Source organism: Phyllostomus hastatus, unplaced genomic scaffold (assembly GCF_019186645.2).
Source record: "Phyllostomus hastatus isolate PE091 unplaced genomic scaffold, TTU_PhHast_1.1 phas_scaffold_78, whole genome shotgun sequence".
In the NCBI taxonomy this organism is placed as follows: Eukaryota; Metazoa; Chordata; class Mammalia; order Chiroptera; family Phyllostomidae; genus Phyllostomus; species Phyllostomus hastatus.
In genome coordinates, this window is record NW_025334041.1 from 112,388,254 (window position 1) to 112,410,325 (window position 22,072).

The 22,072-nt window shown below is 38.9% G+C and overlaps 1 protein-coding gene across 2 annotated transcripts in view; it reads left to right on the forward strand.

The window, feature by feature from the left end:
• The first annotated feature begins 2,316 nt into the window (after positions 1–2,316).
• PRKD3 (protein kinase D3) overlaps positions 2,317–22,072 on the forward strand; it is a 66,790-nt gene continuing 47,034 nt past the window's right edge. Inside the window, exons 1-2 of one of the 2 annotated variants that reach the window (XM_045827059.1) lie at positions 2,317–2,485; positions 10,124–11,080. In XM_045827059.1, coding sequence (XP_045683015.1) covers positions 10,793–11,080 — 288 coding nt within the window. In that variant the 5' untranslated portion in view covers positions 2,317–2,485; positions 10,124–10,792. The remainder of the gene's footprint in view (positions 2,486–10,123; positions 11,081–22,072) is intronic. The other variant, XM_045827058.1, reaches the window with a different exon arrangement.

A 22,072-nucleotide genomic window follows, 5' to 3' on the forward strand; every position in this document is an offset into this window, starting at 1 on the left:
TTTCCTCATTTAATTTTCATACAACCCTATGGAGTAAGTAATTATCTCCCCTCATTTCACAGGTAAGGAAATCAATTCTTAGTGAGATTAAGTAGCATGCAGCTACTAAATGGCAGAGCCTACACTGGACTTTGTCTTCAAAGTCCCATCCTAATCTTTCCCTTTCAACTGGCCTTTGAGGGCTGGTACAGTTTCCGGACTTTGAATGTGGGAATCCACTTCCTTAATTCCTCTGCTCTGGTCAGCGCTGGTATGAAAATTAATTCTAGTATCAGTTCCCTAACTAGGTCTATAGCATCTTTGTACTCTTTCTCGGTTGGCTTTTTAAATATATTATAACCAGTTTATAGTATTTCAAAAGAAGGATTTTTTTTCATTAATACTCAATTAAAATGAGATCCAGAAGTACATGTATGTATTACCTTCTCTTCGTTGGAGAAACATACTATTTGCAGCCACAAAAATAAACAGGAATTACAGAGGATGAGGAAGATATTTGGGGTTTTTATTGCCAATTACCTGAATTTTAACTCTTAGGGCACCAAATGAAATCCTAGGTAGAGCATATGCCATAATCTCTCCCTCCAGTTATCAGATTTTTCTAATTCTCTTTTGACTTGAACCATCCTTAACACACCTCTCTTTGATTCACTGTATGTTATAAATATATCTGCATATGTATTTTAGATATATACATATGCTCATATTTGCAGATACAACTCTAACATAGTATATAATCAAATGCTAAATTACATAAAGCCAAAGATAAATGCAAGTAAAGAGAGGTGTTATGTGGAATTCTCACACACAGAGACAAATCCTTACACCTTTATATAATAGCAGCTTGATTCTTTTAGAAAAGTTACTTCCAGGAGAGTAACATGTCTCTTTAAGGACCACGAGAGAAAATGGAAGTCACTAGTGAGATGGGACTGGCTGGAGACAGCTCCAATGAGGTCCTGGGAATCTTGCTGAGAGAGGATATTTGGGGCTGGACTAAAATGTCTGTTGGGAAGTGGAAGGAAGAAAAAGGCAAAGTTAGGTAAGAGCATTCTTTAAAAAAAGAATGCAAATGAGTGAATGAATTTACTTTCAATTTCACAGTGAAAGAATGGCAGAAGAAGACAAAGTGTAAGATATAATTAGATTGAATTAGGTAGATAGATACTACTGAATGTGACCCATTTAACAGTTTCCCATTCCTGAGAATGTTTCAGAAATGACTTTTGAAAAACAGCTTCGGAGTAGGATCAGCGTTACATATGATTTTACTTGTCCCATCTTCGATATAAATTATTTTTAAAATTCCCATTTCTTAACTTTAAATCCTCGAACCGTCATTGAGATTGATGACTTGGCACAAGAAGTAGGGATCCCCTCAACTTACTTTCCTTTCTGTTCTCAAAAACTGCCCTCCTGACCTGTGCTTGGGGATGGAAGGGTTGTCAACTGTCGCCCATCGCTTGTTGCAGTCCATTTGACTTCAGTACTTTCGGGAGAACACTTTGGGGTAAGGAGAATTAGGTCGTTTCTGGGACCATGGCTGGCGGCTGCTCAGGCTTCTCTCGCATAAAAGGTCTGTCATTTAACACAGAGCGCATCTTCCCTTCAGATCCTCACCCGAAATTCCACCTCCGCCACCCTTCGCCGGACCTTCCACCTTGTTTCCAAGCAGGTGGAAGCCCGGGCTCCTGATTCTTGGCTGCACTTCACTTTGACGTAGGGGGACACACTCGAATTTAAAGATGGCCAAGCAGGAGACACAAAACACACTGAACGTAGCTCCTATGCTTTAGGTGGCGGGCTCTGGATGCATCTGCCCAGGTGCGGAACGCGGCGGCGCTCCGCCGGCGGCCCCCAGCAGGGTGGGCAGGAGGGACGGAACTGGGGGGAGCAGGGGAAAGATAACCTCGGGACAGAAACTGTTGTCTGCTTGGAACCCTTACAAGTCCCCGGTGCAAGTCGTCACCTCTCGCTTCCTTGCCACCATCGCCTCCGCTAGAGCGGACAACAAAAGAGAGAAAGGCAGCTCGGTGGCAAGGATTGGCAACCAGCACCGCGCATAACTGGTTTGAATATACGGTGACGCCCCGCGGCCCCGCGCTCACGGAGACGCCGAGATTACGGGGGGTGCAGTACGAGCCCCCCAAAATGCGAGGGGTCCGGCTGCCCGTGAGCGGAGTGAAGACCGCGAGGGACACCCACGCGCGACTGACACCCGCTCGCGCCCGCCAGGAAACTACAGCTCCCGGCAGGCTCCGCGCTGGTGGCGCGCCCCCGCCCCTCGCGCGCCCCCGCCCCGCACGCCCGGGCCCCCCGCCCTCGGGCCTCAGGACGGGACGGGGCGGAGGCGGGAGGCGGAGGGAGGAAGGGGTACCAGCAGCGGGCGGGATCCTGCGAGGCGCGTGAAGCCTCGCTGGCGCCTCGTCTACGACTGGAACGCTGGCGGGCGCGGAGTTTCTCACGGCCGGCCGGGCCCGCCTCTGTAAGTAGTCGCCGCGGGGAGCGCGGAACAGACACCGAAAAAGTTAGCGCCGCCGCGGCCGCCGCTTTGTTCTCGCGGCCCGTGGGGTGCGGCGAAGGCGGCCCCTCCCCCACCCGCCCGCACGCTGCGGCGGTGGCCGAGGCGGGACGAGGGTCCCGCGCTGGGCTGGGCGGCGGCTGCTGGGGCTGGGCGGGAAACTGGCGGAGCGCGATGTGGGAGGCGCGGGCGGTGGACGCCGAGGCGGTTGGGGGCGCCGGCGCGGCCGCCAGATCAGGCCAAGTTCCGGCGTGGGCGCGGAGGCCAACTTGGACCGCGGTCCGCGGGCGACCACCGCGTCCGGCCCCGTGGTCACCTGGTCCCCAGACGAGCACTCGACGCCGGAGCGGCGGCAGTCAAGCCGAGGTTCGGGGGAGTCTTTTTTTTTTCACCTCTCTGCCTTGTACGGGTGTCCACGGGGTGAGTTGATGGTGCTTGGAGAACGTAAACCCCCCACCCCAGTTTCCTGACTCTGTTTACTTTTTGCAAGTTGTTGCCTTGCTCCCAGTTGTTCAGACCCTGGGCGGTGGGGGTGGGGGGGGGCGGGATTTTCTTAAGATGAAACACTGAGGAGTACAACCGTTTCTTTGAGCAATAAAAATAACCCCATACCACTCGGTTGCCTGTTGGATATTTTGTTTGAAGTCGTCGCAATCAGAAGCAGAGGCCCTGCCGAGTGCAGGCACAAGTATAAATCAAGTGACAGATGTGTGTGAGACCTGCAGACTTTTCCGTACACAGATTGATGGCTGGGACATAACTGTTTCTTCCACCACACCCAACCCCACAGGAAATAAGACTATCAGTGTCATCTTTGATTAGAAAGGATAAGTTCCACCCTGAACTACTACTTTGTGCGACCCAGACTTAATGAGCTGTAGTCTTAAATGAAACAAAAACTTTTAAATGCCTTAATTTGTACCCTAGAAAATGTTACTGCCATATTACTTGTAAACTGCTTCTACTTTGTACTTAACGCTGAAGTTCTTACTTGTTTAGCGACTGGTTTTGCTTAGATCAACTTCTGCCGCAGTGAGGGCTGGAAATACCTATGGATGTGCTGCTGAAGGCATCCATAAGGGACCCTACCCAGGTCTAGGCCAGTTTTACATTAGACTCCCTTGTTAGGATCTGGATTGAGAACAAGCTTGGAAATTCAGACAAAAGGAAGCTACAAGTTTTGATAAAAGTATTTAAAACATGTCACAGAAGCCTTCGTGTTCGATTTTGCTTCAGTAGGTAATGGAGACGTGGTCAGCCTGATCAGACGAACGTGGGGTGTTTGACAAGGCAGTTACCACCTTAGGTTTAATGATTTGGTAGATAGCATTTAACTTTTTAGGTGACTCAAGTTCAAGAATGTTCACTGGCTTATATCTTCAAACTTAATTTTTTAGGCATCCCAGTTAGTAGTGAGTCTTTTAAATATACACATTTTGTAAGCTTTCGGTTTTATCCGGTAACCTCTTTAAAATAGAAAATTTCTCTCTTACTGGATTGTTTTTAATTTAAACATTGTCACACTCAAATAAGAAAGAGCCTGATCTCGTTTTGGGATATTAATTTTTAAAAATTATAAAAGAATGGAAAAAAACACATGCAGGAAAAAATGAATAGTGGTCAGTCATTTAAATGCACTTTTCTAAGGGACAATGTTTTATTTTTAAAAGGACATTCTAAAGTTGTTGAAAATATATTAGAGTTAATTGCTCATTTTTAAAAGAGGCTACTGTTACAGAACTTGAAATATGGAGAAATTATTTGTTAATACAAGTTTTAATTGTGTTTAATAATCATGCTTATGATCCAAAATGTTCTGTGCTGATACTCTCTCCAATTATGTAATTCAGATTGAACTTGTATGTGTGCCTCTTTGGGGCAGTTGTCTCATTAGTGGAGAAAACCTGAGGTAATGTACTTAGGAAATGCTTTAATTTCAATACAGAGTAGAAAAAAGTTTTCTCCACTTCTGTGGTTTGTTTATAGTGGCAGTATGTGAGAGAAGTGGTTCTTCGGCTATCAGCCAATCAGGTTTCTTAGATACCACTGATGCCAAGATTGGTGATGAAGATCCTTCAAGTCCAACATAGATTCTTACAACCTGCCAGACGGGCAGCTGTAATCTCATTACTGGGTAAACATCTCAGTGCCTGAGCAGAGGGCAGACCTGGTGAGCTCTCTTTATGTTGTCTGTGACAGTGGGAAGGCTGAGATTCAAATACCATTGCTCCACATGAGCAGGATTTTAGTGGAAACAATTTAGTCAGATGCTGAGCTCTTAGCAGAAAAGGTATTATATAAATCTAAGGCAATAGTTATCTTTTTGAAAATACATAAATGTAAGGATTGCTACAAACTATGCTTTTTATTTATTTGTTTTTAGAGAGAGGGAAAGGAAGGGAGAAAGAGGGAGAGAAACATCAATTGGTTACCTCTCACAGGCAAGTGACCTGGGACCAAATGTAGAACCCAGGCATGTGCTCTGACTGGGAATCAAACCAGTGACCCTTTGCTTTGCAGGACAACACCCAGCTAACTGAGCCACATCGGTCAGGGTCAAACTGTGCTTTTTAAAAGCAACAACAAAGTTATATGAATATTTTTATACACCATGTGATGTAAAAGCAGCATCAGGATTATTGACAAAGTCAAGCCAAGATCAGAGCAAAACATGGACATTGACTTCAGGACACTTCCCCGAGTTAAGAAAGGTCACATGCTGTTTTACATGCTGAAAGAATACTTGCACATATCAACAGGAGAAAAAAAAAAAGACTCCGTTCATTTGCATTCCTAGCACACAAAACTGAATTGAACAGGAAAACCTATTATTACTGGTATAGAGTCATGGTAAATATGGTATTCTGAATAGAAAAAACATTTTACCTTTTCACTTTAGCCTTTACTGAGGACAAATAGAACACTGGCTAAACTAAATCATATGCTTCCTTTTGAAGTATTTATTTTGTCTTCCTGGAATCCTCTTTGCTTCACTCTCTGCTTCCCTGACTCCTACTTATCCTGTAGGGCTCAGCTTAAATAACACTTCCTTACAGGCACACCTTACGTGAGGCCCAAGTCAAAAATAGGTCCTGTTAGTATTGTACTTGGTCATGTCACTTTTTATAATTTGTAATTGCCTCGCTGTTTATGTGAATATTTGTGTAATGTGTGTGGCCCACATCACACTGTAAGCTCCAAAAAGAGCAGGAGCCATGTCTGTTTTGGTCACTGCTCCATAATCCTAGTGTTTCATAATGGTCTGGCAAATAACGGGCACTCGGTAAATATTTGTTGAATAAAAATGCTGCTGTTAGAGCTTCTTCTCAGATGCTTTGCTAAGAGATAATGTACCCGTGGGGGGAGGTGAGGGAGAGAAAGATCAATTTGTGATATTACCATGAAGTAACCCCTCAGTTAAGTGCTCTACACTCCAGGGCCTTACTTTTTGTCTTGTCTGTAATAATAGGGCAAGTGGGGCTCAAGGTATCCTATCTTTTTATTCTATCCCGCAATGGTGACAGATTATATGACCTCATTTGAATGGTGTATGGGACTGAAAACTCCCCGCAAAAATATTCAGGATGTTCCAAATAAGCATATTAGAAATGCCAGTTCATAGATGTTAGAAACCTATACCTAATTGATGTATAATTTATAAATTAGATGTGTACTGTTGTCCCTCTTTTCTAATTAAGGTGTAAAGACAAAATAAATTAGAGCTTTTAGATTTTTTTCATATTTAGTCTCAATACTTTGTACCCTACATCTTGTTGTATCTTACAGAGCAAATCAGAGTTCCATAAAACAAAACAGGGAGAGGAAAAACCAGATGGGCTGAGTGGGCAGAAACTAATATGCCAGCTCATTTAATTTATTCTATTTGTGTTCATGCTGAAACTTTTAAAAATATTTTTTGTTCAAAAGTATAACATTTACATAGTTTATTAATAGTTATCAGTAATCCTGATAACTTAATAAATTGTATTACTAGACAGTTACTATTATTTGGCTAATTTTAATAGATACAATAAGATGGAAATTTAGTGGGAAGACATCTATCAAAAATACATTATTATTATTATTATTGAACACAGCATTATCTTGTATTTTATAGTACTTAACATGCGTAGATATTTTACTACTATTTTAATGACAGTTCAGCTTTTTGAAACTATCAAATCAGGTATGTTAAGGAGCTCATTACCTCACAAAAAAAACCTGTTCCATTGTTAGGTTGTTGGAGGTGGGATGAAGTAGTAGAAAGAACATACCGGTAGGTTTTGGAGTCAGGGAAACTTTTGTTTGAATTGTTGTTCCATCTCTTACTAGCTATGTAGTCTTGGGCAAGCAGCAACTTCTCTGAAACTCTGATTCCTTTTCTGTAAAATAGAATTAAATCTCTTAGGGTTGTTGCAAAAGTCTAATGAAGTATCATATCTTGATTTCATTATTTAGCATAAAATAGCATAATTGTTAATTCCTTCATCTAAACACTATGAAAATTGCCGGAACTTACTGAGTAGTTACTGTGAGCCAGGTGCTGTTATGTAGGTATTTGCACGTCACAGCTCAGTCCTCACAACAACCTGTGAGGTAAGTTAAGTACTGCTGTTGTCTTCATTTTACTTCTGCGCTTTGCAGGATGCTGAGTAAAACTTACCACTTTTTCAGATATTTGAAGTCCATTATTCTATTTGATTTTGTTAAGCATATTTTGTCACATGACCTTGTTTTCACCATTATCTTATTTTTAAAAATCAGTATATCTTTGTCCTGGCCAGTGTGGTTCAGTTGGTTGGAGTGTCATCCTGGAAACAAAAGGTGGCAGATTCAATCCCGGTCAGGGCACATACTTAGGTTGCCGGTTGGAGCCCTGGTCTGGGTGCATGTGGAGGCAACCAATCAATGTTTCTCTCTCACATGGATGTTTTTCTCTTTCTCTCTCTTCCTCTCCCTCCCTCCCTCTCTCTCGAAAAGCAATGAAAAAATGTCCTTGGGTAAGTAAGAATAAAAAAATCGTTTTAAATTAAAAATCAGTAAAGCTCTAGAAAATGTAGACTGAATACAGTGGAAAAGTAGGCTGACCGACGACCAGTATGCACATCTGTGCCGGTGTGTTCTTGGTATCCTGAGGGTTTAGGCCAGCAGTAGTTCTTTTAGTCACCCATTATATTAGCAGCTCCTGTTATACTCCTCTTATTCTAAGTCAGCAATTCTCCATTTCTGGCTGCCCATTTAACTTTTCTAATATTTTATTTTTATTGTATTTTTCATTACCATTTATCCCTCTTATTATTTCTTCCACCTCTACCCCTGCACATTTAACTTTTTGAAATTAAATGCAAAGCTTTACACTCATCCTTGTTACATTTCACTTTAATTTGAGTTTATTTCTCCCAGATTGTAGAATCTGAGGATTTTATAAGCATGTCTTCCATCTTTATCTTATAAATAATATAAAACAGTATAGGGCCAAGGACAGACTTCCAAGGCACTCTCTAAAAACTTCTTTCATCTAAGTTAATATAGAGCAGCAAACTTATGCAACTCACACTCAAGCAACATATGTACAAAAGTCACATGGAAAACCATCTTGAGTACTGTTGTGGTCAGAATACACTTTTTTCTTGCTTTGCCAGTTGTGTGATCTTGGGTGAGTAATCTCTAAACCTCTGTTTTCGCAACCATAAGATAGGCTGTTGTGAGGATTGAAGGAGGTAATACATGTCAAGTGCTTAGAGCAGTGTCTGGCAGATAGAGCTCAGTAACTGTGAGCTATTATTATTATTTCCTTCATCTAAGAAATCTAGTAAACATTCTTTTTCAAGATATAAATGCAGTTGATTTGACATTATTCTGTTTCATTCATGTTGATATCTAGTAATCATTACATTCTTCCCTAGGTTTTCAAAAACCACTCCATACATAATCTATTCTCAGATTTGACTAAGGATTAATATTAAATTTATATGTCTGTAACTTCTGAAATCTGCTTCTCCACTTCCCCAGCCCACAAAACTTGAAGCAGCTCTGGCCCATCTCCAGGCCATGATTATTTCTCTCTTTCTGAGCTATTTCTCCATGGTTCTAGCAGTCAGCTTTGTGATTACACGTGTTTATTGCTTTAGCAGTATGGGATGGATTGCATCTGGACCTGGAGATTTACACCCATATAAAGTTGTTTTAGTCTCTCTTACTCACCAGGCTTGGGTTTCAGTTCTCAATGATCTTCTATAACTGTAGTTGAAAAACTGAGAAAAGATAAACAAAATACAAGTTGAGCAATTCTGCGCTCTCTACATGCTCTCTCAACCTTAACGACATCCTCTCTGAGCAGTGATTCTCTCAGTTCCTTGTTCTTGTTGAGAAATAGTAGGTTTTATGAAATTTGGGTCTGAGTGCCCTCCCCACCTCTTAATAGCCATGGTGCACAAGTTGTTTTATCTCCTTGTGCTTCAGTTTTCTCACCTGCAAAAATGATGTTTGCCCTGTCAGATTCCAAAGAGATATTGTATGAGATAAAGTACGTGAAACATTGCAAATGTTCAAGTGCTCTACAATATAAGGTGGGATAATAATCATTAATTTGAATGTAGCTATAAAAGCTTTTGTTATCTTTAGGCATTTTTCCCCCAAGCCTTAGTTTTTCTTCTCATTCCTGATACTGTATCTGTATGTTTTTGCTGTTCTGTTATGTTCATCCTAATTAATTTAGCCCCAGTAATTATTCTCCAGAGAGTCATTCTGTAACCACACTGGATGCTTCACTCATTTTTATCTTTGGAATTGTTTACAGGTATGTAGATGGAATTTAAAAAGGTTCATCTATTGTGAGCTGTTTTACTTAGCCATCCAGGGGGTGGGGTTATCCTTTTTATGTTTTGAACTATCCTTTTATAAAAGTGTTATACAGATGTAATGGTGCCTACTGTTCTTTTTTTTTTTTAAACCTTTTGAAGTCTTATTATGAGATCACTTTTTGCTAAGCTCCTGACATAAGTATGTTTTTCACATTTCCTGTTGGCCATATAACTGTATAGTGTATCCCCACCAGCTTTCGTAGACTTCTGAAAGATTTCTGTCAACAAAGCAAGTCAGGAATTATATTTCGGCAGAATTAGACTTTTAATATTAAAAAATACTCCTAATTTGTCTCTGTTAGGACAGTGTTATCTATCTGTTGTATGGCTGAGTGGTATATTTTATTTCTATGAGAGTGTCAGTTTTACTTTTCTTTTTTGTCCCTTCTGTTTTTCTCTGTTTTCCCCTTTATAACTCAGTTGTGTGTTGTGAAATAAACAATGTACAAGTATTGTGCAATAAAAGTGTGTGATCTTCCAATTTTAAGTACTAGTGAGGAATGCTGGGGTATTAGTATTTTTGAGCAGGCAGCTCTCCCTGAAGTTACATGTACCGTTAAAAAAAAAAAAAGGCTCCGATAACTAGACCAAAAAAAAGTGGCTACCAATTAGGATATATTGGTGAATTATAAACACATAACCAAAGATTATCATTTTAAAAATTATAGGGATTCTTGCATTTTTAAAATAATGTCAAAGGAGTATAAAATATTAAAAGTTTTTAAAAATTTTTTTTCAGGCTGACTACATCTCAGAAACAATCAGCTTTTCTCGATGGACCCATTCATCAAATGAAATATGCCTGTACTATTTTAAAAAGCTTTGTACTTCATAATGGAAATATTTACCCACCTTAAAAATGAAAATGAGGACATTTGAGAAGGTGATTTAAGGTGTGGACATTTGAGAAAGTACCCCATCAAATCAGTGAACCAAAGGATAAGTACTGAATAGATTAATCCTAAACACCTATTTTTTTTTTAACTGGGAGGATTTCATCCTAACAGAAAAACAACTTTTATTCAGTATGTATTTTCTGAAATTAAAAGAGAGAGACAAGAATAAAACTTAAAAGGAAACAGATGAAGAAGTTTAGAAAGTAAGCAATGTCAACTCTTTTCTGATGAGGATAATTCAATGATGTTATATCCTTTCCAAATCCCTGGTTGTGGTCCTAAAGCCAAGACTCTTTTTTGATGGGACTGATAATAAAGGAAGTAGGACCTTTTGTGAATTCATTTCACAGTTGTAGATCTTGCAGTCATCAGCATGAGTAGCTTAAAAGAGGAAATAAGTTTTCAATTAAATCTAAAAGTACAGTCATTCTTTTCCTGCTGAGATTTTAAAAGCCTCTTCATAACCATTGAAAAAGAATTGACAACTATTTTAAAAGATTAAAGAAAGGCAGATGTCTGCAAATAATTCCCCTCCATCAGCCCAGAAGTCTGTATTACCTGCAACTCTACCTACTGTGCTTCCAGCTCCTTCTTCAAGTTCAAGTCCTAAGACGGGACTCTCCGCCCGACTCTCTAATGGAAGCTTCAGTGCACCTTCGCTCACCAACTCCAGAGGTTCAGTGCATACAGTTTCATTTCTACTGCAGATTGGCCTTACACGGGAGAGTGTTACCATCGAAGCTCAGGAACTCTCTTTATCTGCTGTCAAGGATCTTGTGTGCTCCATTGTTTATCAGAAGGTACTGTGCATGCTGTTTATGTCCGTAGTTTTTTCTAATTAATGCTGTTTCTAAGGTTTTTTATGAATTATACATGCAATGGTGGGTTAACACATATGGATGAATTACTTGTTTATATGAGGACCCTAATTCTCAGCATTGTTAGAAGAGTCCTGATAGACTTTGCGTCTATAAAGTCTGAAGTTTCATAATCTAACAACAGGAGCCTGCCTCCCAGCTTTAAAATACTGCTTATTTAATTGTTCTCTTAAGGGTAGAAAAATCAGCATAAAGTCAAGAGAATTTAAGAAATCTCATCTGATTTCAGAGAAAGCAGGAGGTAGCACAAGGTATCAAGGTAGCTTACCAAGAGGCTGGGACGCGGCAGCACCTCAGTTCCGGGTCCATCCCTTGGTCTTCCTAGGTGCTCTGTGTTCTGCCCTCCTTTCTTTCTTTTTCTTTTTTGTACTTTTCCTTCCTTTTAGATCCTGATTTCTTCTACACTGCCATTTCCTGTGAGTGAATCATATTTTTTCTCTCTCAAAAAACGAGTAATTGAGTTTGAATATGTGACAGAATACATGAAGTTTTGAAAATTGCAGGTGGTTTTGTTTCCCAGCCACCCACCCTCTGCCCTGTAGCATACTCTGTTTTAAGGAACCTCAGATAAGTGCCTTTAATAATCTCAATTTGACAGACTATTGGTTATGTTCTCTATTTTATTATGAAACTGTAAGCATATGGGTAGTGTGAAACGGTTCCATTTTATTTCTAATGGACCAAGCATATGTTTCAAATTTGTTTCAAAGGAATTAGTGTACTTTATTATTTTATTATTTTTTATTTTTCAGTTACCGTTGACATACAGTATTATACAGGGTCTGGCAGAAGTAATGCCTCCTTGAGTGTGGTTGGTAGGGTGTAATATGGGTGTAATAATTTATGGTTTTAATTTGAACATTTCACCTAAAATGTCGTATGGTGTGCTTGAGTGTGATATTGTCATGTTACAGAATTACATACTTACGATTTTGTAAAAAGATATTCTGTAATAAAAGGGGGTATTATTTGTACCAGACCATGTATTAGTTTCAGGTGTACACACCAGTGATTAGACATTATATAACTTACTAAGTGATCATCCCCATAAATCTCATACCCATCTGATACCATACATAGTTATTAGAATATTATTGACTACATTCCCTATGCTGTACTTTATATCCCCATGACTGTTCTGTAACTAGCTATTTGTATTTCTAAATCCATTCACCTTTTTCATACCTCCCCCATTTCTCCTCCCATCTGGCAACCTTAAAAATGTTCTCTGTATCTATGAGTCTATTTCTATCCTTGTTTATTTTGATTTTTAAATTCAGTTATTGATAGATAATGTATTGTCATTTTATCATTCATAATAGTACTTTGTTTTAAAAATCATATCAGTGAGGTTAATAGATTTAGATCAGGCTCCTCATCTTACTATTTTTGTTTCAATTTCTTATGCCTTATATGGTTTGCCATTATCTTCTGATATAGAAGTAATTAACAGTCCAAAAAAATGTTACGTGGTTGGTGAAGATGACCTATGCGTCCTGTGTTTACCTGGACTTTTCTATTTCAGTGTAGTCCATTTGTTTCCAGTGCTTCCTTTCGTAGATCTGTAAAACCATCTACTTAACTGTCTTTAACTATTTTTGCTTTTAATTCCCTTTCATTAAATGTTACAGAGGTTGTTAACATATTTTTGTAACTAGGTTATACTTTTTACTTCAAAGGTAAGATTTTAACTTAAATGTTTCCTTTTTATTTGAGCTCATAGAAACTCATAACCAGTGTTTTGGTAGAGCCTGTGTTCTTTCTTCAGTTTTAAATCATTTACTTCTTATATTTATACAGAGGTTTGCTGATTTTCTACAGGATTACTTTAGAATTAATGTTACTTTATCATTAATAGAGATGTGAGAAGTAGGTCAGATGGGTTAAACCCTTGGGAAACTAGATTAAAATCACAATCCATGAAAAATTAGAGTGATACCAATGGAATAAACAGGATATAGCTCAAAAAAGATAATTCAGGGTAAACTTTATACACATTAAAATAGAACCATTGGTTATGGGTACAGAATAAAATGAATATCATAGTGAACTAAATTTGAACCAATATTGTAGTGACATGAGGATGTGTTTGGAAAAAAAATGTGTAACATACCTATAACGTAAGTATTTTACACATTCCTTTTGATGTGTGCTAGAATGCTAACTTGTTTAAGCACAAAAGAGTATGGAGCTTAGAACTAGGTCAGCTCTATTATTTATTTACTGTTTAACTTTTGTTTTTTACTACTAACTTTTTAAAAAATTTACTTATTTTTAGAGAGAGGGGAAGGGATGTAGAAAGAGAGAGAGAAATATCTATCGGTTGCCTGTTGTGCACCCCCAACTGGGGACCTGGCCCACAATCCAGGCATGTGCCCTGACCAGGAATCGAAATTGCATTGCTTTGCTCTGCGGGACACCAAACCTACAGGGCCATGCTGATTTAACTTTGGACAAGTGATTTCACTTTCCTGGATCACAGCTTCCAGATCTGGCAAATGATTGAGATGATTTCTAGTGTGTTTCCAGCTGTGAAATTCTGAGTCATTTAACCTGAATTTGGTTATCACTGCTAGAGACAGATAAAGGAGAAAGGAGTTTCAAGGAGTGACCTGCTCTAAGTCTTAATGGGAAAGAAATCTTAAGTGAATCGGCTCAGATTCTGGAGTTTTATAGAGAGGTTTCATGGATCCCTAACTCATCGGGAAGATAGAAAAAACACGTCACAAATATCTTTCTCTTGTCTTGGACACTTGCTCATAAGACATCTGCTTCTTTTACCTACATATGTACAGCTCCAGGTTAATTCCCAAGACTCTCATGGGCATACTAGCTTTTCCAGATCTATTTTTAGTCATTAAATACATTTATCCGAACCTTCTAAAGATAGGACACTGGTTAAATTTTAGGTAATAGAAAGATTAACCAGACATTGTCCCTTCCCTCAAAAAGCTTCTAGTCTAGTGAGGGAAACCTATTCACCAATTTATAAAACATGAAAAGTTGGAAGGGAAGTTAAAGGAAAAAGTGCTCTTCTTGGGTTGATAAGGTGTAGAAGGTTTCATACAGAAAGTAGCCTTTAACCTGATACTTAAAATTGAGCATGATTTCAATAATTTGGGAGTGAAGAATACATTCCTAACAAAAGAATCAAAATAAGCAAAGAAATGGAAGAGGGAAATGGGAAGTTATAATTGGTAACATACAATACTCACAATAATTTGTGGTGCATCTTAAACTTTAATCTCCATGCCAATTATTTTGTGATTCTACTAAAATACAGATTTTGAACCAGTAGGTCTGGTATGGGTCTGCATTTCTGTTATGCCCTCAGGAGATATTGACGCTCCTTATCCAAGAGAAGGACCACAGTCAGTTGAAAGTTTGTAGAGGATACAGTCTCTGTTAAATAAAGTAGGACTGAATTCCAGAGACATTTAAATTAGTGGCTAAAAGTCAGAATTGAAACACAGGTCTGTTTTGGGTCAAAAACCTGTACACTCATTTTGCTGTATCACACTGTCTGCGTCTTCCCAATGAAAAGGTCCACACTTCGTTCCTCTGAGAGTACAGATTTAACTAAGGTCCTTGTACAGCAAAGTGGCATGATCAGACCTGTGTTTTGGAAAACTAAAATATGACAACTGCGTGTGAGATAAAGTTGGGAGATTAGATAGGAAGCCAGTATAATAAAGACCTGAACTGAAGCAGTTGGAAAGGGATATATTTGAAGGGGATTGGGAGAGTACCATTGGTAAAACTTGGTATCCTGTTGAATATAGGAAAAGACCAAAGGGTGAGAGACAGGAAGTCTGGATGACTGGATGGCTGGTGCGACTGTTAACCAAGATAGAAAATCCAGAAAGTAAAGTTTTCCTGGGGGAGATAATAGGACTGATTTGTATCAAAATTTATCTAATAAGATAGAGTTCCTGTGTGCTAGAAATTTTTAAAAGGGTCAAAGAAGTGTTTTTCACATAAAGATTGGGCACAAGGATATACATTGGGATCCTAGTGTTTGCTGAGACTCTTAAAAATGGAATCATTGCTGGTCGAGTGGGTCTTTCCCAACTCTGTCTTTCTAAAGAGACACTAACAGGACAGAAAAGTAATGAATGGATCTCTTAGTTTGGAGGACCTGAGGAGAGACCTCTAAAAGTTAGTGAGATAAGCCCAGAGAGCAACCCTACTTTTCAGTTAGGGGAAGGAGGGCTGCCCAAACTGTAATTTTATTTTAATCGTATTTTAGATGTTTTAAAATGTATTTGTAACCTACTAGTGGTGATGCCAAAGGTAGATTCCATCTATTTTATGTTGTTGCTTTCTTTGGTTACCATAGTCACCTTTCTGTACATTACAAACATTGCCAGAGCTTATTGATCTTATAACTGAAAGTTTGTACCTCTGACCACCTTCATGTATTTCCCCCACCCGCTACCCTCCACCTCTGGTAACCACCAGTCTTCTCTGTTTCTATGAATTTGGTTTTTGTAGATTCCATATATAAGTAAGATCATACAATATTTGTCTTTGCCTGACTTGTTTCACTTAGCGTGATGTCCGTAAGATCCATCCAGGTTGTCCCAAATGGGAGGATTTCCTTATTTTTAATGGCTGAATAATATTCTACTGTGTATGGGTTTTCTCCATCAGTGTACACTTAGGTTGTTTCCATGTCTTGGCTATTGTAAATAATGCCACGATGAACACGGGGTTCAGATATTTATTCAAGATGATGACTTCTTTTTTTTCTGGATAAACACCGAGAAGTGGAATTTCTAGAGCATATGGTAGTTGTATATCTCTGAAACCAACAGATTATTTATAGCTGAGCTTTGCTTAAAACTTGAATGTGACCAGAAGTGGTCACTCTTTGAATTCAGTCCAATTTTCATGACACATCCTGAGGGTGGAGTAGGTGGAATTTCTTTTGTTGTTGTTGTTGTTGTTGTTAGCTTAAGCCTAGAATTTAGCTTCCTTTTGTGTGTGTGTGTGTGTGTGTGTGGAAGATTTGAAACACTCCCAATATTTAGGTTACATTGAGATTGGTGATGTCTTACTCATCTTTGTATCCCTAAATGCCTTACACTCGAAAAAAATTTGTTAAAGGACACATTTTACCTGCTTTTAACTACTAAAAATGTGATACTTGATACCGCAAATAATTGATAGTGGTAATTACTTTCATTGATGAAATGATGTATAGTCAGAACAACAAAAAAATGAGCAGATAAGCAGTAGTATTGTTAGTTGTGCCCAACCGATTCCCACTAGCAGTGTAGATTGTTAAATACAGGTTTCCCCACTGTCTAAAAGTAGAGTGTTCCTATGAAACCTTTCATATCTGAATAGTGTAAAATAAAGAAGCATTTACCATTAATTTCTGTAGAAAAAAATCCGAGCATTCCAGACCTGAAATTCAGTGCATGTATAGTGTCTTTATTTCACTCACTGAAACTGAAATGCTAAATTATGTCCAGCTTTACACTAAGAATAACACCCTTAGGAGTTCTCTGAGGCCTTGGGCACACATTTTGGTAACAAATGCATGAAATAAATCTAGATACAGCAGAGACACAGTTCAAAGCTGTGGTAGCTTCATGCTACAGTGCTGGGTGTAGAGGGAGCTTGGTGCCAATCTGTTCTGCCTCTTTAACATCTTGCTGCAAAACAACCACCAAATGCTATTTTCACTTTTCACCTTTTTTCGTAAATGGGAAATCTTCTTCTGGTATCTTTCAGTTAATGGAAACAGGTACTAATGTTGGTCTTTCATAAAAGTGAAGTGGCATTAGGCGAACTTTAAAAAAGAGAAGATGCTTGCATTTAATTTGTAGAGCTCTTTCAGTGATTGTGCAAAAGTCCAGGTTCTTCTAGAAGACTCTGAAATTCTCAGTTATTCACTCTCTGCCTGACTTAGGAGGATGTCCTTAAGATCTATCCATGCTGTGCCAAATGGCTGGGTTTCTTTCTTCCTTATTTTTCCTTAAGACTTTGGACTATTTTATTGGCAAATATTATAAACCTAGTATCTAATTTTAATGCATAAGATTAAATTAAACCAGCAATTCTCCACTGGGGTTATTTTGGCCCTTACGGATAACTGGGAGGTGAGGGAATGAGTGCTACTGGTGTCTAGTGGGTAGAGGACAGGAACTCAGGGATGCTGCTACCATGCACAGGAGAGCCTTCCACAGCAAAGAATTACCTGGCCCAGTCCCAGCTGGCTGTGCCATTGGTTGGTCGGGACCTCATCCAGAAACACCAAGCTTGCCGGTCCCCAGTCAGGGCATGTATCGGAGATAGCCAGTGAATGCAGGGATGGGTGGAATAGCAGAGCAATGTCTGTCTATCTCTGTTTCTCTCTCTCTCTCTCTCTCTTCCACTCTCTCTAAAATCAATAAATTTTTAAAAAATTACCTGGCCCAAAATGTCAGTTATGCTGAAGTTGAAAAATCCCTAGATTAACTGATACAGAAATAGAATTTCTGAAGTTTGGAGAAATTGAAAACTTCTGTTAATACTATTGCAGGATCTTATTGAATTAGTGAATATGAATATCTTCTGGAAAGCTTGAGAGCTTTAAAATAGGATTTTTTGTTTAGCTTAGGTGTGTTTGTTTTAAGAATAGCACATAGGCCCTGGCTGGGGTGGCTCAGTGGATTGAGTGCTGGCCTGTGAATTAGAGGGTCGCCAGTTTGATTCCCAGCTAGGGCACATGCCTGGGTTGTGGGCGAGGTCCCCAGTTGGGGGTGCACAAGAGGCAACCACACATTGATATTTCTCTCCTTCTCTTTCTTCCTCCCTTTTTGAAAATAAATAAATAAAATCTTTTTAAAAACTCTTTAGAAAAGAATAGCATATAGTTTCCATTATAAATATGGATATAGTTAAACAAGGATATAAAATTTTAATCTATATATATATTATTAGATTCCTATATTTTCATGTTGGTTTACAAGACAAACTTAGCAACAAACAGGATCTCTGCCTTCTAGTAGTTTAAAGCTGAAGGGAGTGCTTTTTATACTGATAAAAGCCAAAGAACTAGTGGGACTGGCAATCAGGAGAACCAAGAAAGTAGCCGGATCTAAGCAGCAGGTAGAGCTACCATTGAGCCAGGCACAAACTGGCTGATCACATCTCTCCTGGGAGGCTAATACCAGAGAGTCATATTACAAATGAGCAAATCAGAACTAAGGGAATAGGCCAAAAGCCCTGCCTTTTTTTTTCAGTGATTATTTGTGCGTGGATTCCCAATGTCAAAATTACATTGGTGTTTAAATTTGTACTATTTTTTGCAATTGGTTATGTTTGAAAAGAGAAGGAATAATCCTCCTCCCCATCCCCCCCAAAAAAAGTAGCAGTGTTTTCAAATCAGACAGACCCAGGTGGTGGTATGATTGTGCCATTTTCTTGTTTTGTGATTATAGACCCTTTTCAAGTTACTTGACTTTTTTAAAAGTATTTTTATTGTTGTTAATTGTTATGCAATAATTGTTATGCTATTACAGTTTTCCCAATTTTTTCTCCCTCCTCCCTGACCTCCCAACCCTTCAGCATCCCCCCCCCCTTAGTTTATGTCCATGGGTTGTACATATAAGTTCTTTGAGTCCTCTATTTCTTATACCATTTTTCATCTCTCCCCATCTATTTTATGTCTACTAATTATGCTTCTTCTTCCCTGTACCTTTTCTCCCCATTCCTTCCTTCCCCCGAACTCCCTCCATGTGAAGTCCATTTCTCTGATTCTGTTTCTGTTCTGGTTGTTTGCTTAGTTTTTGTTTTCGTTTTCTTTTAGGTTCATTTGTTGATAGTCGTGAGTTTGTTGTCATTTTACTGTTCATATGTTTATCTTTTTCTTAGATAAGTCCCTTTAACATTTCATATAATAATGACTTGGTGATGATGAACTCCTTTAACTTGACCTTATCTGGGAAGCACTCTCTCTGCCCTTCCATTCTAAATGAAAGCTTTGCTGGATAGAGTATTCTTGGATGTAGGTCCTTGCCTTTTATGACTTCAAATACTTCTTTCCAGTCCCTTCTTGCCTGCAAGGTTTCTTTTGAGAAATCAGCTTATGGTCTAATGGGAACTCCTTTGTAGGTAACTGTCTCTTTTCCCCTTGTTTCTTTTAGGATTTTCTCTTTGTTTTTAATCTTGGGTAACTGGATGATGTGCCTTGATGTGTTCCTCTTTGGGCCCCACTTCTTTGAGACTCTCTGGGCTTCCTGGAAGTCTATTTCCTTCACCACATTGGGGAAGTTTTCCTTCATTATTTGTTCAAATAAGTTTTCAATTTCTTGCTGCTGTTCTTATCCTTCTGGCATCCCTATAATTTGGATATTGGAGCATTTCATGTTGCCCCAGAGATTTGTAAGACTCTCTTCACTTTTTCAGATTTTTGTTTCTTCATTTTGTTCCCATTGGATATTTATTTTTTCCTTTTGTTCCAAATTGTTGCTTTGAGTCCTGGTTTTCTTCCTGTCACTGTTGATTCCCTGAATATTTCACTTTATTTCACTTTAGGTATCTTCATTTGTTTTTTCATTTTTCAACCAAGCTCAATCAGATCTGTGAGCATTTTGATTACCAGGGCTTTAAACCATCCATCAGATAGGTTGGCTATGTCCTCATTGTTTAGTTCTTTTTCTGAGGTTATGCTCTGTTCTTTCATTTGGGCCACATTTTGTCTCTGTGCGCCTGATAAGTTGTAAGGGGGCGGAGCCTGAGGTATTCACCCAGGCAAGGCAACCCTCTTTTGCTGCGCTGCAGTGCCCCTATGTGGGAGGGGCCAGAGAGGGAACAGTGTAGCTGCTCTGCTTGTCCTTAGTGCACTTTCCCTCAGACTCTTGTGTGAAACTGGGAGTTTCTCCCAATGTAGCAACTGCTGTATCAACTCTGTTTCCCCTGAAGTCAGCCCTTCCCACACAGCCCTGCACCTGATGGGTCTGGTTGTTGTTCTGATTGACTTTTTCTTCAATTCCTTAGTTGTTGGGAGTTCCATGAAGTTTGATTTTTCTGGTGCTTCTGGTGGTTTATTGATTTTAGATTGGTTGTTATCCTCCTTTTGGTTGTGTGAGGAAGTGAAGTGTTTCTGCCTCCATCTTGGCTGGAACTCTCAAGTCCAATCAAGACTTTTGATTCTCATTGTATAATCATGATGTCTATCTCAATTTGAAAACTATGGAGATTAAATGCAAAACCCTTGCATTACAGCATCTGGCACATAATTAATGCCCCCAAATAGTAATAGTTAGGTTTTTAATTCTCTTTTAATTTGGAAAGACCATTGGTCCTGTAGTTTCCTGACATCTAGTAAATAACAAAGCATCTATAGCATTCTTCCAACATGCTGACAATTGCTTTACTCTTGCCTTTTGATTTTAGTATTTCGCATATGACAAACTGTTGAAAAAAGTAGAACTCAACTGTTCATTTTATTTGAGAACTGAGATTGTTTTAGGAATTTTTGAGAAAATTAAATGAGATCACCTATATCTGGTGCCTTATATATATTCCAGTGCATAATAGCTATGTTCAATGAACATTAGTTCCCCACCTTCTTGCTTTCATATTGCCAAAAGGTTTAGAAAATACCACTGTGATGCTGCTGCTACTGTATGAACACAGTACATGTAATTAGGGTGAGAAAGGAAATTGCCAGATAGCAATTCATTTTAAGCTATAATGGTGTTTACTGCAAATGAAATGATTCTAACTAAAGTTGACTCTGTGTTTTTAGCTAAGTTAAAACATTTGTTCTTAGTTTTCACCATTTCCATGACACTAGACCTGAAGACTCTTTGCTTATGTATCCTTATTCAGGAGTAGTTTTGGTCTATTCTTTGACCCAAATACATTGTCTTTGTCTCTGCAGACATGGGTTGGGTGTAATTTTCAGGTCCTTTCAAACAAGAGCAAAAACCCCAGCTGTTTCTTTTGTTTTCTAGAAACCAGTTGTCATTATGGGTGGGGTTTTTTTTTTTTTTTCTGTCTTGTTCTTTCTACTACAGCTGGGTTGCAAGTCTGGGTGACAACCTACTCTTCACCCTAGCACTTTTTGTTTTGGCAAAACAGTGGCAGGCAATCGTAAATAATCTGGAGGCTCAGACTGGAAGAAGTGTTTTTGTTTTTGTTCTTGTTTTTGTTTTTGTTTTTGTTTTCAATTCTGCTGGATATTCAGGTAAAGACCTTGGCTAGAATAGAAAATTCCAGGAAGTTTGAATTAAAGGTAATCAGAACTAATAAAAACAAGGAGTGAGGAAAATGAAACAAGATTGCTCTGGTTTGTGTCAAAGAGAGATAGCAAGTGTTAGATGAGGCGCTCCTGGTATATCATCTCCAGAAAATTCTGGGTTGGAGATTAATGATGGAAGTTCAGAATACATTCAGAGTCCATGTGGAGTAATTTTCTCATCGACTCATCTATACTGTATGCCTTCGGTTAGTATTTAGAAACAGAATCATTGAAGTTATTCTTTAAATTCTTTCCTAAAAATGATGTTAAATTAATATTATATTTGTTCCTGGGAAGTAAGTTAGTGTTAAATTAGTTAATTTTGCTCATTATCTAACAACTTTAGTCCTGACCAGTGTGGCTCGGTTGGTTGGGCATTATCCCCGCACACTGAAAGTTTGCAGGTTCAATTCCCAGTCAGGACACATGCCTGAGTTGTGGGTTTGGTCCCCATTTGGGGTGTGTGTAGGAGGCAACCAATCAATGTTTCTCTTTCACATTGATGATTCTCTCTCTCACTGATGATTCTCTCCCTCTCTCACTCCCTTCCTTTCTCTCTAGAGCCAGTAAAAGAAAAAACTAGCCAACAGCTGTTTTTAGTAAGTGCCTGTGAAATACTAAGTTCTAGGTGCTAATAGAGTCATTCAGTAGAGAACATGAAAAGAGAAGGCCCT